General features: G+C 42.5%; 1 protein-coding gene across 4 annotated transcripts in view; it reads right to left on the reverse strand.

Moving 5' to 3' along the window:
* ldb3 (LIM domain binding 3) overlaps positions 1 to 20,315 on the reverse strand; it is a 40,787-nt gene extending 20,472 nt beyond the window's left edge. For 2 of the 4 annotated variants that reach the window (XM_045700415.1, XM_045700414.1), the window contains exon 1: positions 17,918 to 18,070. In XM_045700415.1, the coding sequence (XP_045556371.1) occupies positions 17,918 to 18,055 (138 nt within the window). In that variant the 5' untranslated portion in view covers positions 18,056 to 18,070. Of the gene's footprint in view, positions 1 to 17,917; positions 18,071 to 19,781; positions 19,975 to 20,099; positions 20,162 to 20,204 lie in introns of those variants that run through there. The other 2 variants (XM_014153925.2, NM_001139663.1) reach the window with 2 other exon arrangements.
* Positions 20,316 to 26,398: the final 6,083 nt, after the last annotated feature.

The following is a 26,398-nucleotide window of genomic DNA, read 5'->3' on the forward strand; positions in this document are numbered from 1 at the left end:
GTAGACAGAGACACACTTCATTCATTTAGGCCAAAGTGATCATTAGAATGACATTTGTATTCATTCATTTTATTGAACCTTTATTTAACTAGGCAACTCAGTTAAGAACAAATTCTTATTTACAATGACGGACTAACCCAGCCAAACCCGGACGATGCTGGGCCAATTGTGCACCGCCCTATGGGACTCCCAATTATGGCCGGATGTGATTCAGCCTGGATTCGAACCAGGGACTGTAGTGACGAGTCTTGCACTGAGATGCAGTTCCTTAAACCGCTGCGCCACTCGGGATCCAAGATGAATGGGCACTGACTTCACAGAGAAGATAGAAGTGCAAAGGAGCACAGAAAATAGAGAAGATGTGAATGGGCACTGACTTCAGAGAAGCGCAAATAAGATTTCAAAAGCAAACTTTAGCATTAAGGGGTTTAGTATCTGTGATAGCTACAACAATTTATAGACTGTTAAATTAATGATATAGCCATAGAAGTTTAAGAATATAACTTATGTCATCATGAGCTTAGTTCAACAGCCTTACGCCATCAGAAACCAAAATATAAGCTTGTTTTACTTCATTGTTTGCAAACAATGCAATTGTAAACAAACACTGTATTGTTAAAACTACAATTTGAATCTCATGGATGGTCAGTACCTGCATCCATAGCTCGGTCTTTGAGTTTGAGAGTGGTTACATTTCTCCCACCCCATCCCTCAGCTGTTTACCAAAAATACAAACAATTGAGTAATCATACACTGTTGCAGACCCGTTTGAGTGTGTTGTTGAAATTTCTCCACTAATCAGTTACATCCAGGGGGGCTTTTCAGCTGTGCATTTCGGGAAACAAGCAGCCCTACCCCCATCCCAACCTGACCACCCACCCAGCCAAGCAGCCATTCCCTCACATGTGAGTCAAGATGAAGTGATGCACAACAAATCTGGTTTTGAAAAGCATAAGCATTTTTCTTTTTACTTTTAATCATAGACGAGTATCCTCAGGAGGAGCCCCCCCCTCTCTTCCTTGTCACTCCTCACAGTTCTATGAATGAAACTAATTAACATTGGCCTACACCTCATTCTGGTAAAAAACAGACTGTCCCACAGCGGTGCAGAAGGCTGTCTGAGGCTGGTATCAAGCTCCACCAGCCATCTCGGTCTGTTGCCTTCACATATATCTCTTCCACTCTCCCCCTCCTTAATTCCCTTCTTCTTACTCCTTCTCTCTATCCCATTACCTCGCTCCCTTTCTCACACCCTGCTCTCCCTCTTTTTCTCCTCATCACTCTCTCCTTCCCTCCCTCCATCCCTATCCATCTCTCTCTGAGTGAAAAAATGAATGGGTCCCTGTCTGTATCTCCCTGGGGAGCTCAGTTATTACTAGGCACGTCCAAGACAGCCTGCAACTAGCTGGTGAGACCACTGTGAAGAGCTCATTTAAACACACACCAACAGGGAACTGGAACTAACCGCTGTTGGAAAATATATTTGGCATCTCAGGGCCTTCAGAAAGTATTCACACCCCTTGATTTTTTTTCCACATTGTCGCGTTACAAGGTTGGATTAAAATGTATTTAAAATTGTCCTTTTTTGTCAACGATCTACACAAAATACTCCAATGTCAAAGTGGAAGAAAAATTCTAACATATGTAAAAAAAAAAAAAATGTATAAAAAATGAAAACACTAATATATCTTGATTACATAAGTATTCAACCCCTGGAGTCAATTCATGTTAGAATCACCTTTGGCAGCGTGAGCCTTTCTTGGTAAGTCTCTAAGAGCTTTGCACACCTGGATTGTACAATATTTACACATTATAAATTTTTTGATCATTGCTAGACAGCCATTTTCAAGTCTTGCCATAGATTTTGAAGCCTATTTAAGTCAACACTGTAACTAGGCCACTCTGGAACATTCACTGTTGTCGTCTTGGGTAAGCAACTCCAGTGTATATTTGACCTTGCGTGTTTTAGGTTATTGTCCTGCTGAAAAGTGAATTTGCCTCCCAGTGTCTGTTGGAAAGCAGACTGAACCAGGTTTTCCTCTAGGATTATGCCTGTGCTTAGTTCTATTCCGTTTCTTTTCATCCTAAAAAAACTCCCTAGTCCTTATCGATGACAAGCATACCCATAATATGATGCAGCCACCACCATGCTTAAAAATATGAAGAGTGGTACTCAATGATGTGTTGTGTTAGATTTGCCCCAAACACACCGCTTTGTATTCGGGATAATTTATTTTCCACAATATTTTTATTTCTTTCAGGCTTCCTCTTTACGCTGTAATTTAGGTTAGTATTTCAGGGTAACTACAATGTTGTTGATCCATCCTAAAAATTTTTTTATATCACAGCCATTAAACTCTGTTTTAAAGTCACCATTGGCCACATAGTGAAATCCCGGTTTCCTCCCTCTCCGGCTACTGAGTTAGGAAGGAGGCCTGTATCTTTGTAGTGACTGAGTGTATTGAAACACCATCCAAAGTGTAATTAATAACTTCACTATGCTTAAAAGGATTTTCAATGTCTGCTTTTTTTACTACCCATCTACCAATAGATGCCCTTGTTTGTGAGGCATTGGAAAACCTCCCTGGTCTTTGTAATTCACTGCTTGACTGAGAGACCTTACAGATAATTGTATGTGTGGGGTACAGAGATGAGATGGTGTTTAACATGGTTTTGAATAGCTATTATTATTTTTTATTTCACCTTTATTTAACCAGGTAGGCCAGTTGAGAACAAGTTCTCATTTACAACTGCGACCTGACCAAGATAAAGGAAAGAAGTGTGACAAAAACAACACAGAGTTACACATGGGATAAACAAACATACAGTCAAAAACACAATTTCCCACAGAGTGAGTCCATGCAACTTATGTGACTTGTTAAACAAATCTTTACTCCTGAACTTATTTAGGCTTGCCATAACAAAAGGGTTGAATACTTATTTACTCAAGACATTTCTGCTTTTTATTTTATATTAATAAAAAAATAAATCCACTTTGACATTATGGGGTATTGTGCGTAGGCCAGTAACAAAAAAAAAATCAAAGTCAAGGGGTGTAAACAGGGCTGGATTAATGCAGGGACTTACTGGGGCTGAGGGCCCAAGAAGCAGAAAAACAAAAATAATCAAATATACTGCTCAAAAAAATAAAGGGAACGCTTAAATAACACAATGTAACTCCAAGTCAATCACACTTCTGTGAAATCAAACTGTCCACTTAGGAAGCAACACTGATTGACAATACATTTCACATGCTGTTGTGCAAATGGAATAGACAACAGGTGGAAATTATAGGCAATTAGCAAGACACCCCCAATAAAGGAGTGGTTCTGCAGGTGGTAACCACAGACCACTTCTCAGTTCCTATGCTTCCTGGCTGATGTTTTGGTCACTTTTGAATGCTGGCGGTGCTTTCACTCTAGTGGTAGCATGAGACGGAGTCTACAACCCACACAAGTGGCTCAGGTAGTGCAGCTCATCCAGGATGGCACATCAATGCGAGCTGTGGCAAGAAGGTTTGCTGTGTCTGTCAGCGTAGTGTCCAGAGCATGGAGGCGCTACCAGGAGACAGGCCAGTACATCAGGAGACGTGGAGGAGGCCGTAGGAGGGCAACAACCCAGCAGCAGGACCGCTACCTCCGCCTTTGTGCAAGGAGGAGCAGGAGGAGCACTGCCAGAGCCCTGCAAAATGACCTCCAGCAGGCCACAAATGTGCATGTGTCTGCTCAAACGGTCAGAAACAGACTCCATGATGGTGGTATGAGGGCCCGACGTCCACAGGTGGGGGTTGTGCTTACAGCCCAACACCGTGCAGGACGTTTGGCATTTGCCAGAGAACACCAAGATTGGCAAATTCGCCACTGGGGCCCTGTGCTCTTCACAGATGAAAGCAGGTTCACACTGAGCACATGTGACAGACGGGAGTCTGGAGACGCCGTGGAGAACGTTCTGCTGCCTGCAACATCCTCCAGCATGACTGGTTTGGCGGTGGGTCAGTCATGGTGTGGGGTGGCATTTCTTTGGGGGGCCGCACAGCCCTCCATGTGCTCGCCAGAGGTAGCCTGACTGCCATTAGGTACCGAGATGAGATCCTCAGACCCCTTGTGAGACCATATGCTGGTGCGGTTGCCCCTGGGTTCTTACTAATGCAAGACAATGCTAGACCTCATGTGGCTGGAGTGTGTCAGCAGTTCCTGCAAGAGGAAGGCATTGATGCTATGGACTGGCCCGCCCGTTCCCCAGACCTGAATCCAATTGAGCACATCTGGGACATCATGTCTCGCTCCATCCACCAACGCCACAGACTGTCCAGGAGTTGGCGGATGCTTTAGTCCAGGTCTGGGAGGAGATCCCTCAGGAGACCATCCGCCACCTCATCAGGAGCATGCCCAGGCGTTGTAGGGAGGTCATACAGGCACGTGGAGGCCACACACACTACTGAGCCTCATTTTGACTTGTTTTAAGGACATTACATCAAAGTTGGATCAGCCTGTAGTGTGGTTTTCCACTTTAATTTTGAGTGTGACTCCAAATGCAGACCTCTATGGGTTGATAAATGGGATTTCCATTGATTATTTGTGTGATTTTGTTGTCAGCACATTCAACTATGTAAAGAAAAAAGTATTTAATAAGATTATTTCATTCATTCAGATCTAGGATGTGTTATTTTAGTGTTCCCTTTATTTTTTTGAGCAGTGTATATACAGTGCTGTGAAAAAGTATTTGCCCCCTTTCTGATTGTCTATTTTTGATACTGAATGTTATCAGAGCGTCAACCTCTCTCTGAAGGTGAAATGTCAGAATAATAGCAGAGAGAATGCTTTATTTCAGCTTTTATTTCTTTCATCACATTCCCAGTGGCTCAGAAGTTTACGTACACTCAATTAGTATTTGGTAGCATTGCTTTTAAATTGTTTAACTTGGGTCAAAAATTTCAGGTAGCCTTCCACAAGCGTCCCACAATAAGTTCGGTGAATTTTGGCCCATTCCTCCTGACAAAGCTGGTGTAACAGTCAGGTTTGTAGGCCTCCTTGCTAGCACATGCTTTTTAAGTTCTGCCCACACATTTTCTATGGGATTGAGGTCAGGGCTTTGTGATGGCCACTCCAATACCTTGACTTTGTTGTCCTTAAGCCATTTTGCCACAACTTTGGAAGTATGCTTGGGGTCATTGTCCATTTGGAAGATCCATTTGCGACCAAGCTTTAACTTCCTGACTGATGTCTTGAGATGTTGCTTCAATATATCCACGTAAAGCACTCCCCCAACATGATGCTGCCACCCCCGTGCTTCACGGTTTGGATGGTGTTCTTCGGCTTGCAAGCCTCCCCCTTTTTCCTCCAAACATAACGATGGTCATTATGGCCAAACAGTTCTATTTTTGTTTCATCAGACCAGAGGACATCTCTCCAAAAAGTACAATCTTTGTCCCCATGTGTAGTTGCAAACCGTAGTCTGGCTTTATGGCGGTTTTGGAGCAGTGGCTTCTTCCTTGCTGAGCGGCCTTTCAGGGTATGTCGATATAGGACTCGCTTTACTGTGGATATAGATACTTTTGTACCCGTTTCATCCAGCATCTTCACAAGGTCCTTTGCTGTTGTTCTGGGATTGATTTGCACTTTTCGCAGCAAAATACGTTCATCTCTAGGAGACAGAATGTGTCTCCTTCCTGAGCGGTATGATGGCTGCGTGGGCCCATGGTGTTTATACTTGAGTACTATTGTTTGTACAGATGAACGTGGTACCTTCAGGCGCTTGGAAATTGCTCCCAGGGATGAACCAGACTTTGTGGAGGTCTACAATTTTGTTTCTGAGGTCTTGGCTGATTTCTTTTGATTTTCCCATGATGTCAAGCAAAGAGGCACTGAGTTTGAAGGTAGGCCTTGAAATACATCCACAGGTACACCTCCAATTGACTCAAATGATGTCAATTAGCCTAATCAGAAGCATCTAAAGCCATGACATCATTTTCTGGAATTTTCCAAGCTGTTTAAAGGTACAGTCAACTTAGTGTATGTAAACTTCTGACCCACTGGAATTGTGATACAGTGAATTATTGAAATAATCTGTCTGTAAACAATTGTTGGAAAAATTACTTGTGTCATGCACAAAGTAGATGTCCTAAATGACTTGCCAAAAGTATAGTTTGTTAACAAGAAATGTGTGGAGTGGTTGACAAACAAGTTTTAATGACTCCAACCTAAGTGTATGTAAACTTCAGACTGCGATAGATAGATTAGATAGGATAGATAAGATAGATAGATAAGATAGATAGATAAGATAGATAGATATACTCCTAATATTGTACGATCTGTGTGTAGCTTCATTGGCCTGGGCTATTGTTTGTTTGAATTCAAGACCAGATTGATCTCTGTTTGTCAGAGTAGCCACCAGAGTAGCCAGCCAGGGGCCTATGATTTCTTCATCCGTCCGTGAGAAGAGGCAAAGCGAGTGACTTCACTCTTGCCAAAATAAGCCCAATGCATTTCTATGGGCTTAATTTGGAACTAAACTTGTCGCTTGCCTTTCCGCCTTTGGGACAACGACACCCATTGTTAGTGCGGAGACATAAGCATCTCGTCATTATATAGGCCTAGCCTACAGATCTCTGGTTGCAGTTACATTTCTTTACACGGAGGGAGAGAGCATGATGCTCGTGAATTTGCACGTCCAATGTATCGTAAGTGGTACTGATGAGTCGAAATCCACGACTTAAACTAATTAATAATAATTAGTTTAATTTATTTTCTTTTGCGTGTTTCACAAAGACAGCCATGCGGAGTCGTGGCGCATAGTAGGCCTAGGCTAATTACTGTGTGTTGCTCACATCGGGACAAGTAAACCAAAGGATATCCTTGGTTTCCTTTCGATGTCGGGGCTTGCCTGACAGTGACTCTAAAGTGAGTGACTCTCGTCAGTGATAGCCTACCAAATCGCATCGGTGAAAGAGCTGTTCATTTGGCTCCCTAATTTGCATAGGCTACTGGTAGGCCTATGTATAAAGTCAGATGAAGAATCTTCACTGCAGGAACAATAGGTAGTGGAGAGTAATGCTGCTCCATACATGATAATTGGGGCCCTTTCAGAATCCAGGCATTTTTTTGAAATTAGTAGGGAATCAACCTAAATGTGAAAATGTATTAATTTGACCAAGTTTAGCATTTCATAAGACATTAACAGAACGATTAAGTGATTTGTCAGGAAGCTGCAGGAAATACGAGGCAATGAGAATGCCCCTGTCTGTGTATGATGCTCGCATCTACAGCTTGTGTAACCATTAGCGATGATGCTAATGAAAACAGTCTTCTGGTAGGTCTAGATGGAAAGGCTTTCCCAAAAACCTTCAGTTAAAGGTTAACTTCAAAGTTGCCTATGCTTACCTGGCAGAATGGTATCGTGATTATTTTCATCAATCCAGTGAGTATTTGCAAACTCTACCATCACATGTGCACTACAAAAACACTGATAAACAACAGCCTCTTGCTAGGTGTGCACTTGAATTAAAGGGTAACTACACCCCCCCAAAAAAAAAATCTCAGATTTTTCCAAGATCTCAAAAGGGTCTCCTCATGCGGTTGCATTGTTGTGGACTTAAAACATGCAATGTCCATAAAACAATTTTTTTTTTTTTAAGTGTGCTTTTGAGTGTGAAAAAAAACAATGGGAAAAAACAGACCCACCTCCCCAAAACAATACATTTATTTTTCAAGATAATGTGAGGCTATTTACTTAATTTGAAGAACAATGGCATTTAATATATTGCAGTAAACCTGTAAATAAGACTTTAATCTCAAGACAGGTTAAAATGTTAAAAAGGTTTAATGCCCTCTTGGAAAATAGTCCTGATAATATAGGCCTAGACAATATCCAAAACTACTAACAATACACTGAATTCATACATTTTCAGTTATTTAAATTGTAAAAACTAAATGTCTTTCAATACAACACCACAACACATTCCGTCCCGAGGGGGGATGCCTGGCTGGCTACTTTTTCTATTTGGCTGGCTAGTCTCTGTACTTGTGGAAAACACAGAGCCTGCTGCTGTATTTAGTGGGGAGTCCTGAGTACCGCAGAGGAAACTGACCATTGGGACAGCGAATATAACCGATGACAATCTCCTCTGTGGACAGAGGTAATAATGACATTCCTGGTGTACAGTACATTTTTACAGATGGGTCACTGCTAAACCACAATCTAAGGCCCTTCAAAAGCCATTAATGGCTATTGATTGCCCCACACTCAATCAGTAAAACTGACTTTCTATTCTACTGCCAAAACCCCTGCTGGATCTCAGAGTGGTTTGTCATAAACTCCTGTCCCTAAATAAAGTGTTTCTTGATCATGGTAAGGAAAAGCTCCTGAGCCAGTCATACTGTATTACTGGAGCTCCTAGACATTGTGTCCGTGCTGCTTCTCACATTAATATTGAGGGAAAAGAATGATGACAGTCATCGTTTATGACAGGGTCCAGGACAATTGACAGGAGCTTATTAATATAATGTATGCTTTGCTATATAAAAAGGTTGTGATTAAAATAATAATTTGAAAAAGAGACTAAAACACCACCATTTTTTAACTAAAATAGTTTCTCCCCCCCTCAAAAAAATCTGATCAAGCCCCTCTAAATATTTATTATTGTCATCATCCATGAATAAATCAAACTGTACTCAGTGAATGTCTGAAAATGTATCATTTGTCTGAGGGATTAACTCCCACAACTCTGGTGCAATGCAGCAGCTGGGTCTTACCCTAACAATTTCTATAGGCACAGACCGAGAAACCGAGACTGGCAGGATCAAAGCACACCCTCCCTGTCCATTGTGACCCCACTGTCTGAGTCATTGGATGTTGGATGTTGTTTGTAAGAGACAGCTGCTCTCTCTCTTTCTCCTCATCTCTCTATTCAATTTAAAAAGGCTTTATTGGCATTAGTAACATATGTTTATACTGTCAAGGCAAGTGGAATAGACAAACAAAAAGGGAAATAAACAAGGGAAATAAATACAGTAAACATTACACTCACAATTTTTTTTAAAGAATATAGACATTTCAACTGTTATATTGTTTGCTATGTCAAGTGTTGTAACAATGTGCAAATAGCTGAAGTATGAAAGGAAAAATAAATAAATAAATAAATAAATAAATAAATGTGCTCCTCCATGCCGTCCCAAAGAGGGGACTCTCTCTACCGCACCTGCTGTCTCGAACTCTGAATGATCGGCTATGAAAAGCCAACTGTCATTGACTCCTGAGATGCTGACCTGTTGCACCCTCTACAACCACTGTGATGATGATGATGATGATGATGATTATCATCATCTGACCCTGCTGGTCATCTATGAATGTTTGAACATCTTGGCCATGTTCTGTTATAATCTCCACCCGGCACAGCCAGAAGAGGACTGGCCACCCCTCATAGCCTGGTTCCTCTAAGTTTCTTCCTAGGTTCCTGCCTTTCTAGGGAGTTTTTCCTAGCCACGGTGCTTCTACATCTTACATTGCTTGCTGTTTGGGGTTTTAGGCTGATGTAAAAAGGGCTTTATAAATACATTTGATTGATAAATATACGTTGTATTTATAATGGTGTTTGTGCTCCACTGGTCAGTCAAGTCAACTCTATTACAATTGGTGCCATAGAGGAAACGATAGTTTGATCAAAGAGTTACTAGTGAACCCCTCCATCTTACAGTCATGTTGACCACCAGGGTCACGCCGTAATAATGCAGGAAATGAGATAACACAGTGATTACATTGCTCCTGGAGTAAAACATGCAACAGGCGTTGCTCCGTTTTTAGACAATCTTTCCCCCAATGATGACTAAAATGGAAAACTTTCTCTCGGGGGGCGCTGACTTAAATAAGCTACAAAATCCAAGTTCATTGAAACTTTTGTTTCTCACTGGAGCCACAAAGCAAATAACAAGAGGAAATGTTGGGGCAACCAGGAAAAACAAAGGGCTTGAGAGAGGGTGAGGAGTGGATTACCAACTGGCTCACAAAACCTGTACTAACCCTCCACCCCAATTCTGGTCTATTGATATCTGGGTGAATGGCTGGCTGATGTGCCAGCTCAAATCTCATGTGCACTCACAACACACAAAGGACTAGCCTGTTCTATGGGCCAGGCAAAGACCATGGGGGAAAGTGGGGTCTCACACACACACCGAGAGACAGAGAGAGACAGAGAGACAGAGAGAGACAGAGAGAGCTCGAAAGGAGAAATATATAGCCATAATGACATTAGAAATGTCTCTATTCCTTTGGAACGTTTATGAGTGTTTACTGTTCATTTTTAATTTCACTTTTGTTTATGATCTACAACATATGTTTCCCATGCCAATAAAGCCCTTTGAATTGAAAGAGAGAAAGGCAAAGGGAGAAAACTAGAGAGCGAAAGAAAGAGGGAAATCAGCAAAGAGTCAGAAACACAGTAGCTAACTAAAGAAAGAGTGATTGCCAGCCAAAGAGCTACAGTATAGATATGCTGAAATGAAGCCCCACACTCTTGTATCACAGTTTCACTGGCCTGCCACTGCCATGATGGAATCGCTTCATCAGATCATGGTTTGGTTCATATTTTGTTCATTATGGGTTTGTCCACTTATCATGACACAGTATACAGAACTTCTGATTTGATTCATCTATATTTCCCCTACACATTTATTCAATACGTATTAATTCAAACTGCTCTTTCACAAGATCATTCTGAAGTTTCAAAAGTACACCCAATGCTTTTACATAAATTAACAACAGGTTTATGAGAGGAAAACACTTAAAAACCCAGAAGGTCTCTCGCTAGTACGGTATTCATTTCAGGGGAAAATAAGGTCTACACCAAATTTACACAGAATAAGTGTTTAATTTGTCCAAAATATGTGTAATTTTACAAGCCACATACTTGAAGACCAAAGTTTGAGTCTTGGGTTAGTTTCTGCTAGCAAGCGCAAGAAGAATCAGGGTGACCCGATATCCTTTCCCCCACACCCCTGCTCTACCCAGCAGTCCTAGTCCGCCTTGGGAAAGCCTTAATGCTTCTTCACAGGTCAACAGTCCAGATTACCTCGAAGTAACAGCGATTAAACACCATGAGAACACAGCCATCATAGGCTCCAGGAGACATTTACCCACCATTGACACCAACGGACAGCTAAGAGAGGCCGAGTTACTGGGAACCCCAGGCTCTAAGTCCCAACCCGGTCCCCTGACCGGGGTGGAGGTGGGCACTGCTGGTATATATAGCCCTCACAATCTGCCGAGCAGCGCTGACCTTCAGTGGCTTGCTAAAAACAGCCTTGCCTGTCAGCAGCCCCAGTCACTGGCTCTCGTACCACAGGCCTGGAGGAGGGAGGGTGCTGGAATGTAGAGGCCTGTGAGACCCGGGCTAACATCACAGACACGTTATCAGACAGAGCCAGCAGCCCACTGACTGCTCAGGACCTCCATCTTCAGTCTGCTACTGTGGGGGGATGGTTACATCTTGTTTAGAGTTGCAGCGAGCTTGATTGATAGGAAGTGGGGAATTTAACCGGGGAGGAAGATACGGCCCATAAAACTATTTAACAGGGGAGGAAGATACGGCCCATAAAACTATACATAAACCCCCTTAATTCCGTATGGATTCGGAGAACTGGGGGAATTCAGACCGCACAGTAAATTGAAAAGGGTACAAACTGCATCAAGCAGACCTTGTTAAATCCTGGGGGCAAGGGGAGAAGTTTGACATTCATCTAATGTACACCAGATGGGTTTAGAGGGTGTGCCTTGTCTGCTGGTTCTAAGACAGGTACAGTATTTAAGTCTAGTGTATAACACTGATTTATGTCAAATCTACAAGGCCGACGCTCTACAAGGTTTACAACTCAGCGGTCCAAGGGTTAAATAGACAGCGCTATTCTACTAGATATTGCCTATAAAACATGATGTACTTCACCTTCACACCAGGTTGCATTTAGCCTATGTTAAGATAATTAGACGTGTTTAGTGACGGATGGTCTACTGCATTTACTGATTTGAATGAACGAATCAGCTCGTCAAATCCATCTAGTCACAGACAGGGTCACATACCCAACATGAGGATCAGTGTATGAGAGGCAATGACTCTAAAGTTTGACAGCATGGCCCCATTTGCCCTCGATCTCGGGCCCGACACTCAAACAGAAAGAACATAATCACCCGCATCCACTCAAGGGGATTTGTGTTCATCTGTCAATATCAAATCTCACAGCCAGACTAAAGGCCGTAAGCAATGACCACTTCACCGCAACATACTACAGCCAAGAAGCTTTAACCTAAACTGTCACATGAGCCCTTCTGTGTTGGATAACCAGCCCTCCCTCAATTGAAACAAATACTATTGCGGAAGGTAAGAAGACACTCGAAACTCAACAACTTAGGCCACTGCCCAGGGGAGGAGAAGAGACACATTTTAATAGCAGCATGACACAGCTGAGGCCACAAACTGCAAACAGAATTTCCATAAAGGATTATTACAGATCAGATTAAAGCCTGTTGTAAAACATGATCTTCTGAGGCTATATTGGAGGACAGTTGAAGAAGCTCAAATAAATTACATTTTGTTTTAATCACTTTCATGAGTCCCATAAACTTCTTGATAACATGAATTGTTGCGAGCCAAGGTGTCATAACAGGCCACGCAGAATAGAAAGGATCATATCACAACCAGCAATCCTGCATGTGGCACCAATAGCGCGGTTAGAGTGTTGGGCCAGTAACCGAAAGGTTGCAGGATCGAATCCCCGAGCTGACAAGGTAAAAATCTGTCGTTCTGCCCCTGAGAAAGGCAGTTAACCCACTGTTCCCCGGGAGCCAATGACGTGGATGTCGATTAAGGAAGCCCCCTGCACCTCTCTGATTCAGAGGGGTTAAATGCAGAAGACACATTTCAATTATAGAACTAACTAGGTATGCCCCTTTTCCAATACAGTGCTATTCTCCTTACTGGACCCCAGAGGTTTGCTATGTACACATTTCGTTTTCCGAGTTAATGGATCTCCTTGCTGACATTTATCTCAGACATCTTATGAAGGCCACATTAGTTTTTAATAGCAGTCCAATATTAAAAGGAAATGTCACAGTGCTCCCTCGTAAATATGGGGAATAATATAATCCAATAAAATGGTGACTCACATCCGAGGAAGCCGAGATGCGTTGATCGTGGACTACAGGAAAAGGCGGGCCGAACAGGCCCCCATTAAGATCGACGGGGCTGTAGTGGAGCGGGTCGAGAGTTTCAAGTTCCTTGGTGTCCACATCACCAACGAACTATCATGGTCCAAACACACCAAGACAGTCGTGAAGAGGGCACAACAAAACCTTTTCCCCCTCAGGGGACTGAAAAGATTTGGCATGGCTCCCCAGATTCTGAAAAGGTTCTACAGCTGCACCATCGAGAGCATCCTGACCGGTTGCATCACCGCCTGGTATGGCAACTGCTCAGCATCTGACCATAAGGCGCTACAGGGGGTAGTGCGTACGGCCCAATACATCACTGGGGCCAAGCTTCCTGCCATCCAGGACCTATATAGTAGGCGGTGTCAGAGGAAAGCCCATAAAATTGTCAGAGACTCAAAGAGTCACCCAAGTCATAGACTGTTCTCTCTGCTACCGCACGGCAAGCAGAACTGGAGCGCCAAGTCTAGGACCAAAAGGCTCCTTAACAGCTTCTACACCCAAGCCATAAGACTGCTGAACAATTAATCAAATGGCCACCGGACTATTACATTGACCCCCCCCTCCATTTGTTTTGAACACTGCTGCGCCTCGCTGTTTATTATCTATGCATAGTCACTTCACCCCTACCTATATGTACAAATTACCTCAACTAACCTGTACCCCCGCACACTGACTCAGTACCGATACCCCCTGTATATAGCTTCATATTGTTGTTATTGTGTTACCTTTTTTTCTATTATTTTTACCTCAATTTATCTGGTAAATATTTTCTTAACTCTATTTGAACTGCACTATTGGTTAAGGGCTTGTAAATAAGCATTTCACGGTAAGGTATACACTTGTTGTATTTGGCGCATGTGACAAATAAAGTTTTATTTGATGAGTCGTTTTCTCGAGGACGACAGAGACAGCAGCTGATTTCTCTCACACAAAGAAGCCAAGTCACATGCAAGCCAGCCAGGACGGACTATGGAATGTGGACAAATTAAGTGCCCCACTTGAAAACGGAGGAAATATTTTTTTGAAAGGCCCCTCTTCCAACAAGGTTTATTTTCATCCCAACCTCACTGTGAGGTATTTATCATGGTCTGCTGCTTGATATTATAGCAGGGTTTCAAGTTCGTGCTTCCCATATGGTAACTGCATTAGCATCACTCCTGTTTTCACCTCTACACCAGGGATGTCAAATTTACGGCCCGGGCGCTCCAATCCGGCCCGCAGGTGGTTTGAGTAATTACATTTTTTTTAAATTGAAACTGTGTAGAAATTATAATGGACCTACATTCATACAGTTTCTTGATGGTCCAGCTCACTAATAATCATTAGACAGTGAGAGAGCATTAAAAATTCCAAAAACAATAGGACAATTTTTTGCAAATGTTGATGGCAAGGAACCTCAATGAAGACCGAATGCGGCCCCTGGGGCAAACAGAGTTCAATAACCCTGGTCTACACGGTTGTTATCGCCTCTATGAGACAGGGGCCATTATCTAATGTAGATATCTACAATTCCAGGGTATCAATGAATTATAAACATTTCACATGAACCAAACCACCGGGGTTGATTTGTTCCATTGCATCTTAGGCAACAGACTGAGCTCAAATGCTTTAAACTTAAGCCAAGAATTGAAGTTACATTTCACAGGCAAAGGTGATGGTATCTAATTCATATATATTACACAAGCCCACACATACATGTAGATGAATAAAAATATATTTTTTAAATGTAATGAATTAGCACATTTTGGAAGAGGTATTTTGAACCACATTGAACCAGGTATTTTGTATAAAGTTAGACAGAGCTCTTAACCTGTTGCAGTGTACCCAAAGCCAGACCTAGCGTTTAAGACATGCTCCAGAACATTCGTGACTACTAAGTATTTTTCAAACCTCCCGCTCTGGGTTGGATGTGTCAACGTGTAGTTCATAAATCCATCACAATTACCATCTTCCCTCAATTAGCCACAAAACCCCTAGTTTGAAAAAAAACTGTTTTTCTGGATGCTGTGCTGCGCCATTTTCCCTACATTTCCCCCCCACGTGGGCCAGCCCCCTAGCCATTCCAGTTCAACCAATGAGCTTCAGTCCCTTGCCATATGAGTGACAGCTAGCAAGATGCACATGATTCATCCATAGCAGAGAGAGAGAGCAATGATGTGGTGCACATACAGTGCATTCTGAAAGCATTCAGACCCCTTGACTTTTTCCACATCTTGTTATGTTACAGTCATATTCTAAAATTGATTAAATTGTTGGTTTTTATACACGTCAATCTAATCTACACACAATACCCCATAATGACAAAGCAAAAACAGGTTTAGAATTTTCTTCAATTAACTGAAATATTACATTTATATAAGTATTCATACCCTTTACTCAGTACTTTGTTGAAGCAGTGATTACAGCCTCGACTCTTCTTGGGTATGATGCTACAATCTTAGCACACCTGTATTTGGGGAGTTTCTCCCATTCTTCTCTCCAGATCCTTTCAAGCTCTGTCAGATTGGATGGGGAGCGGCACTGCCATGTCCGGGTTTTTGCTGGGCCACTCAAGGACGTTCAGAGACTTGTCCCGAAACCACTCCTGCGTTGTCTTGGCTGTGTGCTTAGGGTCATTGTCCTGTTGAAAGGTGAAATTTTGCCCCAGTCGGAGGTCCTAAGTGCTCTGGAGCAGGTTTTCATCAAGGATCTCTGTTCTTCGCTCCGTTCATCTTTCCCTCAGTCCTGACAAGTCTCCCAGTCTCTGCTGCTGAAAAACATTGCCACAGCATGATACTGCCAGGTTTCCTCCAGATGTGACGCTTGGCATTCAGGCAAAAGAGTTTCATCTTGGTTTCATCAGACCAGAGAATCTTGTTTCTCATGGCCTGAGTGTCTTTAGGGGCCTTTTGGCAAACTCCAAGCGGGCTGTCATGTGCCTTTTACTGAGGAGTGGCTTCCGTCTGGCCTCTCTACCATAAACCCTGATTGGTGGAGTGCTGCAAAGATGGTTGTCCTTCTGGAAGGTTCTCCCATCTCCACAGAGGAACCCTAGAGCTCTGTCAGAGTGACCATCGGTTTCTTGGTCACCTCCCTGACCAAGGCCCTTCTCCCCAGATTGCTTACTTTGGCCGGGCGGCCAGCTCTAGGAAGAGTCTTGGTGGTTCCAAACTTATTTCATTTAAGAATGATGGAGGCCACTGTTCTTGTGGACCTTTTTTTAAATCCATTTTAGAATAACATAACAACATAACAAAATGTGGAATAAGTCAAGGTGTCTGAATACTTAAGTGACTTGCTGGGGCGACAGGTAGCCTAGTGGTTAGAGCGTTGTGCCAGTAACCGAAAGGTTGCTAGATCGAATCCCCGAGCTGACAAGGTAAAAATCTGTCTTTCTGCCCCTGAACAAGGCAGTTAACCCACTGTTTCTAGGCCGCCATTGTAAATAAGAATTTGTTCTTAACTGACTTGCCTAGTTAAATAAAAAATAATAATACAGCGTATTTAGAAAGTATCTGCACATATGCGACCTAGTACGCAATTTTCGGGGACCACTTTTGGCTCGTGAGTGCTACTTTCAGAACTACTGGCTAAAAAGTATACAAAAGTACCCGAAAATCCCTTTAACTATTCTAACCCTGATAAACCCAGCTTAATATACAGTAAAGCATGCAGACAAATGGGAAGATTAATCTACAGCCTCAAAAATGGAATGTTACTTGTGCCCGCATCATGGAAGTTTACTCAAACTTCATAGCTATACTGTTATGATAATGTTTCAGATTTAATTTTTTTTAAATGTTTTAAGTCGCTTGAGCTGTACCGCACACAAAGCACCTTCTAACACAACACATCTATTTACAGCCATAATCCATCCAACCAGACCTTGCCCCTGGGGATCTGTCTCACAGTGCTAGATCTTATGTAGCTAGCTCTATCACGGACATACTGTAACATGACATGGGTAATTGGAACCACCACAGGAGCTGTGCAGTATGTGTGTACAGGGCTGAGGGTGTGCAGTCTAGGCCATCACATGTGAGTGACACAAGCAGCAGCTTGGTCATCAGCAATTTAACAACCCAACCCAATCCCCCCCACCCCCTTAACTGCCCTCTCTATCATACAGTGCACACAAAGTATGTAGGCTACAACACAACACACATTCTCTCTCTCTGTCACACCTGGCTATGGAAAAAAAGAGACAGCAGTCATGGACCACCCAAACAAACAGCATTGTCCACCAGTGGGACAGGAACTATTTATAGGCGGGTGCAGCGGCTCTAAGCAGGCGGAAGTTCCTCTCCACCTGTCAGTGTGCTGAGTGACTGGGCCTTGTGCTCCTGTGCTGCAGACTGGAGAGTCCAGCTTGCAGGCCTCCTCTATACAAGACTGTACAGTAAGGTATTCAACAACCAGTTCTAGAGGCTCACTGAAATCAAAGTTTGTGCGTGCTGAGGCTACATGTATGCCCCAATTCCAAATGGACCCCTTGCCCCTATCCCTATGCACTTCCTGTAGATCTGAAAGGACTGTATTAACAATAGTAGTAGCTATACTACTTTGCCCTTTGAAATGCTACAGTAGGTGGACTTTTTACTGTGTGCCTTACACTTCTCCAATCCTTTCAGATCAAGTAAGGAGACGGGGCAATAGGTTGATTTGGAAATAGCTGCATTCTCCTTGCCAACTTCTGCCTCTCTGATGTGCAGAATAAACCTCCCTAGCAAGACAGAGATATTACCTTGACAGGCACGGCATCTGGCTGTGCATCATTTCGATTCTGTGGCGTGGGTGCTGAAAACCAGTCCATGGAGAGCCTGTCCAGTGAACATTGTTCCGTGGCCACAACGTATGTGTGGATGGGTGACGGGAACGCCATTGAATCCTTTCATTGTGGAGCACATCCAAACGCCACTGTTTGACACCCCTGGGTCTAATTATACGCCTCTATTTTCGCCAACCTCAGGTTCCTCAAATGCCAGCCAGTCACACAACTGAGTGGAGAGACTTTCCTCACCTGGGGCCTAGGAATAGAAAAGGACCCGTCCGTGCGCGCACACACACACACGCACTAACATTTTACAGGTACCAGTCCTAACATACTGTCAAGGTAATCTACAAGTGAGTTATGCACATATATCCAAAGATGCACCCGTTATGAACACATATGCTTCAGGAACACACACACCAGAGCACACCTAGCAGACTCCTGTTATTCCAGCGTGTTTCCTCGTTTCTGCTAAGAAATATATCTTCTACAAATATCTATTTGAATGGCATTGATAGATTGGTGTTCATAGAAAATGTATTTGTTCTTCCCAGAAAACCCCTTCCTACTTGCGGTGCTAAAACTAAGTGGGGAAATACACCTAGAAAACTCAAAATTACAGGGTGAAAAATCGGTTCAGGTTTTTCAGAGGAAAGGGCAATGAACCCACATATTGGGTCATGACAGCACAAACGCAACACTCAAAAAGGCATAACCACACCTGGAGTAGCAACTGAAGTAACTATATACGCCATGCCATGATTCCAGACTGAAAATACACAAGTAGGCCTACATCCTCACCATCCACCAATTTCGGTTTCTATGTTCACATGACAGAGTTTTACCATCCTTTTATGCATGGTCTTTAGGGCTTTACAATGTGTAAGGTGAACATACTACTACAGTAAAAGGTGAACACAACAAAGCATATTCTCAGACTTCAGCAAAGGCCAAGCTTTAGTACTGGATTTTCAATACCACACAATGATACCAACCAATGAGACAAAATGTATTGAAACTACTATAATAACACTGCATCCCAAACAAACAATCAAATAAACCAAACTTCCCAAAAAGGACCACCATGTTTAACATACCCAGGTACTGTACTAGTACCGTAGCAGTAATACAATATTTGACGTCATACAAGGGTTGGGTGACTGCTTCAAGCACTGACCGTCAAATAAACCACAACATTGAGATTCAAGCTTAATGCCGGACAAAGGATCATCTCATTGGTCAAAAAACACATGGGCTATGGGATGTATAAATATCTTCGTGTGTGTGTGTGTGTGTGTTCTGCCTGCGGCTATGGAACCCTGACCTGTTCACCGGACGTGCTTGTTGCACCCTCGACAACTACTATGATTATTATTATTTGACCATGCTGGTCATTTATGAACATTTTAACATCTTGACCATGTTCTGTTATAATATCCACCCGGCACAGCCAGAAGAGGACTGGCCACCCCTCATAGCCTGGTTCCTCTCTAGGTTTCTTCCTAGGTTTTTGGCCTTTCTAGGGAGTTTTTCCTAGGGAGTTTTTCCTAGCCACCGTGCTTCTTTCACATGCATTGCTTGCTGTTTGGGGTTTTAGGCTGGGTTTCTGTACAGCACTTTGAGATATCAGCTGATGTACGAAGGGCTATATAAATACATTTGATTTGATTTGAGTGTGTGTGTGTGTGTGTGTGTGTGTGTGTGTGTGTGTGTGTGTGTGTGTGTGTGTGTGTGTGTGTGTGTGTGTGTGTGTGTGTGTGTGTGTGTGTGTGTGTGTGTGTGTGTGTGTACAAAGTATGGTTATATGTACTTTGAATTGGATGACTCAAGCTCTTACCCTGGAGATGGTCAGGGGCATGTTGAAGTCCTTGCCTCCCTGCAATCGGAAGCCCCATGGGGCCGGCCCACTCAGAGAAATATTGTAGCTACTCATTCTTCCAAAGGCGTTGATTGCTTGTGTTGTTTAATCTTCCCGCAAAGTGGTGTCCAAAAATGGAGGTAGAGCGGGTGGGGCAGGAGCCAAGTAGCCTCTGAAAGCAGAAAAAAAAAGGTGTAAAAAAAATAAATAAAAAAAGTACAGATGAGGACAAGAAAAGATACAATATCTCCCCGAAATGTCAAATGAGACTGGGAGCACAGCAAATTAAAAACCAACCCAGTACAGCCACAGACAAATATGTAATTCACGCCCAACCCTTTTTAAATAATGAGAGAAAGAGAGACAGAAGAGAATAGAGAGCCAGAGGAAGAGAGGTCTTGCCTGTTTAGATGAGCTGAAGTGACAGCCTAAGAATAGTCACCCCACTGCAGAAAGCAATAGCACAGTGGCAGTGGGAGGGGGGGGTCCCTTATATGGCATGTAAGGGAACACCCAGCACACCAGGCCTGCCATGTTTCACGGGGCTAATATAGCCTTTTTTTAGGCCAACTCCAGACTAGGGTCTCCCCAAAACCGTGTCTCCTCAACACCTCACACTGTGGGTGGTTTCAGGAAACATCTCGTTAATATTACAGTAACAGTACACAGATTGTGAAAGACGTAGTCTTGATTGTTAAGTCGAGGCTAAGGTTTGATCCTGTTAGATTTCTCCATGTGTTCCACTTCCACAAAAATCCACCCCAGTTTAGATTCAACAGTTGAGCAACAGGTTAAAAACTGACCACCATCTGAGTCCATTAAATTTGGCATTTTGGCAAAAAGACACTTTTTGGTAATCCATACAGTACCAGTCAAAAGTCTGGACACACTAAATCACTCAAGGGTTTTTCATTGTTTTTACTATTTTCTACATTGTAGAAGACATCAAAACTATGAACACATATGGAATCATGTTGTAACCAAAAGAAATAATAAAAATAAAAAATAAAAATAACTGTTAAACAAATCAAAATATATTGTATATATTTCAGATTCTTCAAAGTACCCACCCTTTGCCTTGAAAACAACTTTGCACACTCTTGGCATTCTCTCAACCAACTTCATGAGGTAGTCACCTGGAAAGCATTTCAATTAACAGGTGTGCCTTGTTAAAAGTTAATTTGTGGAATTTCTTTCCTGCTTAATGTGTTTGAGCCAATCAGTTGTGCTGTGACAAGGTAGGGATGGTATACAGAAGATAGCCCTATTTGGTAAATATCAAGTTCATATTATGGCAAGAACAGCTCAAATAAGCAAAGAGAAATGACAGGCCATCATTACCTTAAGACATGAAGGTCAGTCAATGCGGAAAATGTCAAGAACTTTGAACGTTTGTTCAAGCGCAGTCGCAAAAACCATCAAGCGCTATGATGAATGATTCTCATGAGGACTGCCACAGGAAAGGAAGACCCGGAGTTACCTCTGCTGCAGAGGATACCAGCCTCAGAAATTGCAGCCCAAATAAATGCTTCACAGAGTTCAAGTAACAGACACATCTCAACATCAACTGTTAAGAGGAGACTGTGTGAAATCAGGCGTTCACGGTCAAATTGCTGCAAAGAAACCACTACTAAAGGACACCAATAAGAAGAAGACACTTGCTTGGTCCAAAAAACCCGAACAATGGACATTAGACCAGTGCAAATCTGTCCTTTGGTCTGATGAGTCCAAATTTGAGATTTTTGGTTCCCACCGCCATGTCTTTGTGACACACAGAGTAGGTGAAAGGATGATCTCTGCATGTGTGGTTCCCACTGTGAAGCATGGAGGAGGTGGTGTGATGGTGCTTTGCTGGGGACATTGTCAGTGATTTATTTAGAATTCAAGGCACTTAACCAGCATGGCTACCACAGCATTCTGCAGCGATACGCCATCCCATCTGGTTTGAGCTTAGTGGGACAATCAATTGTTTTTCAACAGGACAATGACCCAACACACCTCCAGGCTGTTTAAGGGCTATTTGACCAAGAAGGAGAGTGATGGAGTGCTGCATCAGATGACCTGGCCTCCACAATCACTAAGGCAAAGGGTGGCTACTTTGAAAAATCAAAAATATATTTTGATTTGTTTAACACTTTTTTGGCTACTATATGATTCCATGTGTTATTTCATAGTTTTGATGTCTTCACTATTATTCTACAATGTAGAAAACAGTCAAAACAAAGAGGCCCTTGAATGAGTAGGGGTGTCCAAACTTGACTGGTACTGTATATTCAGAACCCAAAGAAGATCTAGGTAGTGTAGTTCTGAGAAAAGAACAAGCCAGATCATGCGGCCATGCCCTGCCACGATAAGAGCAGTGTTCTGATACAGGCAGGCAGGCAGTGTAGTGTAGTGTGTCACAGGGGCTGTGTAGTGACACAACGCAGGACAAGAGATAATAATTAAGGCTCGCTCCCTGCTCTGAAACCCAGCCTAATTTGGTTGACACCCTCCTAAAGAGACGTCACATGCACTAAGTTTAGCTCTCATTGTCAATGGAGGAATATGTTGGAAAGAGTGAAGACAGTGAAAGAAGCCTTTGGTTGTGTTTGGCAGTCATTCACTCCATTGAATGACTCTCCTGGGAGTCTGGCTGAGATAAGTGAGAGTCCAACCTTTGATGTGATGTGAACTACAGCGCAGCATCATCTAATACAGGGATGGGCAACTGGTGGCCTGCCCCGTGGGCTCGATTTCAAACACCTGTCAGCAACGGGTGTGGCTGAAATAGACAAATCCACTAATTTGAAGGGGAGTCCTCATACTTTTGAGTGATATATTATATATATATATATATATACACACACACACACACACACAACCGGTCAAAAGTTTGGAGTCACTTTGCACCTTGTATCCTACTATTCTAACTCTCAACAAGTTGAGACCCCGACTGAGTTACCCCAAAAATAATATATATTCACTACCGTTCAAAAGTTTGGGGTCACTTAGAAATGTCCTTGTTTTTGAAAGAAAAGCAATTATTTTTTTTCCATTAAAATAACATCAAATTGATTAGAAATACAGTATAGACATTGTTAATGTTGTAAATGACTATTGTAGCTGGAAACAGCTGATTTTTAATGGAATATCTACATAGACGTACAGAGGCCCATTATCAGCAACCATCACTCCTGTGTTCCAATGGCACATTGTTAGCTGATCCAAGTTTATCGTTTTTTAAAAGGCTAATTGACCATTAGAAAACCCTTTTGCAATTATGTTAGCACAGCTGAAAACTGTTGTGCTAATTAAAGAAGAAATAAACTGGCCTTCTTTAGACTAGTTGAGTATCTGGAGCATCAGCATTTGTTTCTGGCCATTTTGAGCCTGTAACAAATGCTGATGCTCCAGATACTCAACGTCTAAAGAAAGCCAGTTTTATTGCTTCTTTAAATCAGTTAGTCTCACTCAGATATCATATTAAAAACTGCAAACATTTCTCTCCATCCCATGACAAAATGTGTAGAATTGAAGAAATGAACTCTAAAACGTACATTTCTCTCCGCTGTCAATGTTTTGCCCAAAAGGCTGCATGTGTGGGTATGGATGTGGGCACGCAGAGCTGTGAGCTACTGCAGCCCCTCATGATGGGGTTCATATTTTTTGTGGCCCCCAACCCCATCAAAAGATGCCCATCAGTGATCTAACACATCTAATTTAGAGTGACCTTTCGGGAGAGTTATGCCTAAGAGACATTGTTTCTCTCTCTCTCTCTGTGTGTGCTTGTGTGTTTATTTGTAGCTCACCGTTATCCTCAGCAGTAGAGTCAACCATGGTGTGGTGGGGTTACAGTATATTGTGATGGGGTATGTCTATAAGTCCTTTGAATAGCCATGACTTAGTGTAGGATCAAAAGGACGGATCCGACTGAGTCTGCACATGCTATTGTGTTATTAAACCCACTCTAACCGTATCTCCCCAGGATCCCAAACCACACACATACAGCCAGGCTGACCCACCATCCAGGACAAACACAAAAGGGAGGAGGTTTAATCCTAGTGTGTTGGGTGCCCTCCCTGGAACTCACTATCCTGAGAGGGCCAATGCAGACCTAGTATCAGTGGTCCAATTCCTGCCAAGTCAAACAAGCTCAGAGCTATAGTCTCATCAGCTGATGGTCTCTGAAAGTTAGAGCACCTGATGTTTAGGCAAAGGTACTTTTGTCTTTGACAGACACTAAAACACACCATAAAAACCTGAAACTTGCTATTAGTATTTTCAGAGCAAACTGCAAAGCCTTTTTGTGAAGCATCCATCACATGAGTACTACATCTGTTACTTAAAACAAAAATATACAATCTGGGCTATTGTACTTAGCTAAGCTAATAATAGAGACCTCTCAGCATAATAAGTATCTTGTTAGCTAGGCTAGAAAATCTCTCTTACCTGGACTTTATGGTCAGGATATGATAGAAAACATTAGGAACACCTGCTCTTTCTATGACATAGACTGACCAGGTGAATGCTATGGTCCCTTAATGATGTCACCTGTTCAAATCAGTGTAGATGAAGGGGAGGAAGCAGGTTAAAGAAGGATTTATAAGCATTGAGACTTTTGAGACATGGATTGTGTATGTGTGCCATTCAGAGTGTGAATGGGCAAGACAAAAGGTTTGAGTGCCTTTGAACGGGGTATGGTAGTAGGTGCTAGGCGCACCGGTTTGAGTGTGTCAAGAACTGCAACGCTGCTGGATTTTTCCACACTCAACAGTTTCCCTTGTGTATCAAGAATGGTTCACCACTCAAAGGACATTCAGGAGTTGTGCTCACTCTCTCTGGGAGAGAGCCTGGAGCGGAATGCTTTGAAAATGGGCATTGGAAAACACTGGCAAAGGCTGTGGTCTATCTACCTACATGCCTCCTTGGACTGAAATTCAAGAATAATGTGCACAATCCAGGCCCCTCAGAATCACAAGTTATTACTATAGTTATGTTCCATTTCTGTCTGCAAAGACAGACTTTCTGTCTATAGTTGGAAACATCTCATAGATTATCAATGAAGAATATCATTTGCTTAACAAAGGTAACTGACAATAATGTGACAATATAATGCCTATATTGAGATATTATGGAAGAAAAAAAAGTGAGTTAAACATATCAAAAGGCATATTCAGAAAATGTTACAAATGGAAATGGCCTACTAATGAGCCCATTCAAACATGCTGAAAATTCAGAACATGTAAGGCTATAATGACCTCTAGGATTCATAGGAATTTGAGTGTGAACAAACACAGGCTTTTTTGTTGGCACAAAACACATTTTGTAGAGAACTTAACAAATAAATAAGTAAACAAAATGTTCATGAAAACTAATCTCTTACTGAATGCCAACAAACACTTCATTGAAGAATTCCGTGCCAAGTTCCCATTCCTACTAGGAGTAGTAGACTACTGTTGACCAATCACTGGCGAAGGGGCGCAAACAGCCGGAAAAAGAAACCTTGCCGAACACAAAAACGTAATAATAAGCACAAATCGTTTCGACTGGGAAGCATGCGACATTAAGTCAACCCCGCCCACTAACTGACCACACCAAACACACAGATACAATTTGTCCTACACTGAAATGGCGTATTCAAAATAACTGGGAACTCGGAAATCTCCGACTTCAGTGTGTTCAAGACAACTGGGACATGAGGAAAAAAATGAGCTCCTACTGGGGAAAATTGTTTTCAATGGTCATACAACTAAGATTTTTATCTCGGAAACTCGGGGATTTTTATTTAAACGTCTGAATTTCCGACCTAAAGATCACTGACATCGTGATTTGACCTCGTTCGTTTCCGAGTTCCCAGTTGTCGTGAAAGCTCCAATTGTTAGAGGCAACACTAGCACCATCCCACAACTGACAGTGTCATTATGCAAACGAATTCCTTGATGAGATCCAGCATAACAGGCATACATGAATGGAATTTTTGATTGAATGGGGGTGTTGCGTTCAAGGTCTTGCATGCAAAACCGGTGCAAGTGCAGCTTTATAGTTGTTGTGACAAACAAACATGAGGTCCCGACCGTACAGTGAGCCTGTTGCATCCAATGGCGACCAACAAGGATTATTGTAAAGAACTACAATTGCTTTAAATTGCATTCAGTTCAGGGCTCACGGTAAGCGCTCTAAACAAGTTGACGGCTTTAACGTTACTACCTGCCGTTGTTTTTGCAGTTCTCCTTTCCGTCCAGTCTTGTGTTGCCGCTATGTAACTCGGGACAGCATAATCTGATCCCCGGGACCCGTGGCTGTTGTTAACGGTGGATTTTCATTCAAGTGAAATTATTAAAGCGACAGTCGTCCTTTATCTATCTACAGCACATCTCAGAGTTACATGTTGAGGCACCAAAACAGGAACGATATATATATAACAATTTCACATCTGTCAGCTGACTAGGCCTAAACTGCCAATCATAATAACACTGCAGATTCGCTGTATGCATGTTTTGGTGTCAATGTTGTCAAATGCACAGTAGGCTAGGCAGGTAGATGAAATAGCATTTATTCACCTCATTGCAAGAGAGATGACTGTCAGTTTGATGAAGATTATATGTCACAAATAT

The sequence above is a fragment of the Salmo salar genome, chromosome ssa18, assembly GCF_905237065.1.
Source record: "Salmo salar chromosome ssa18, Ssal_v3.1, whole genome shotgun sequence".
In the NCBI taxonomy this organism is placed as follows: domain Eukaryota; kingdom Metazoa; phylum Chordata; class Actinopteri; order Salmoniformes; family Salmonidae; genus Salmo; species Salmo salar.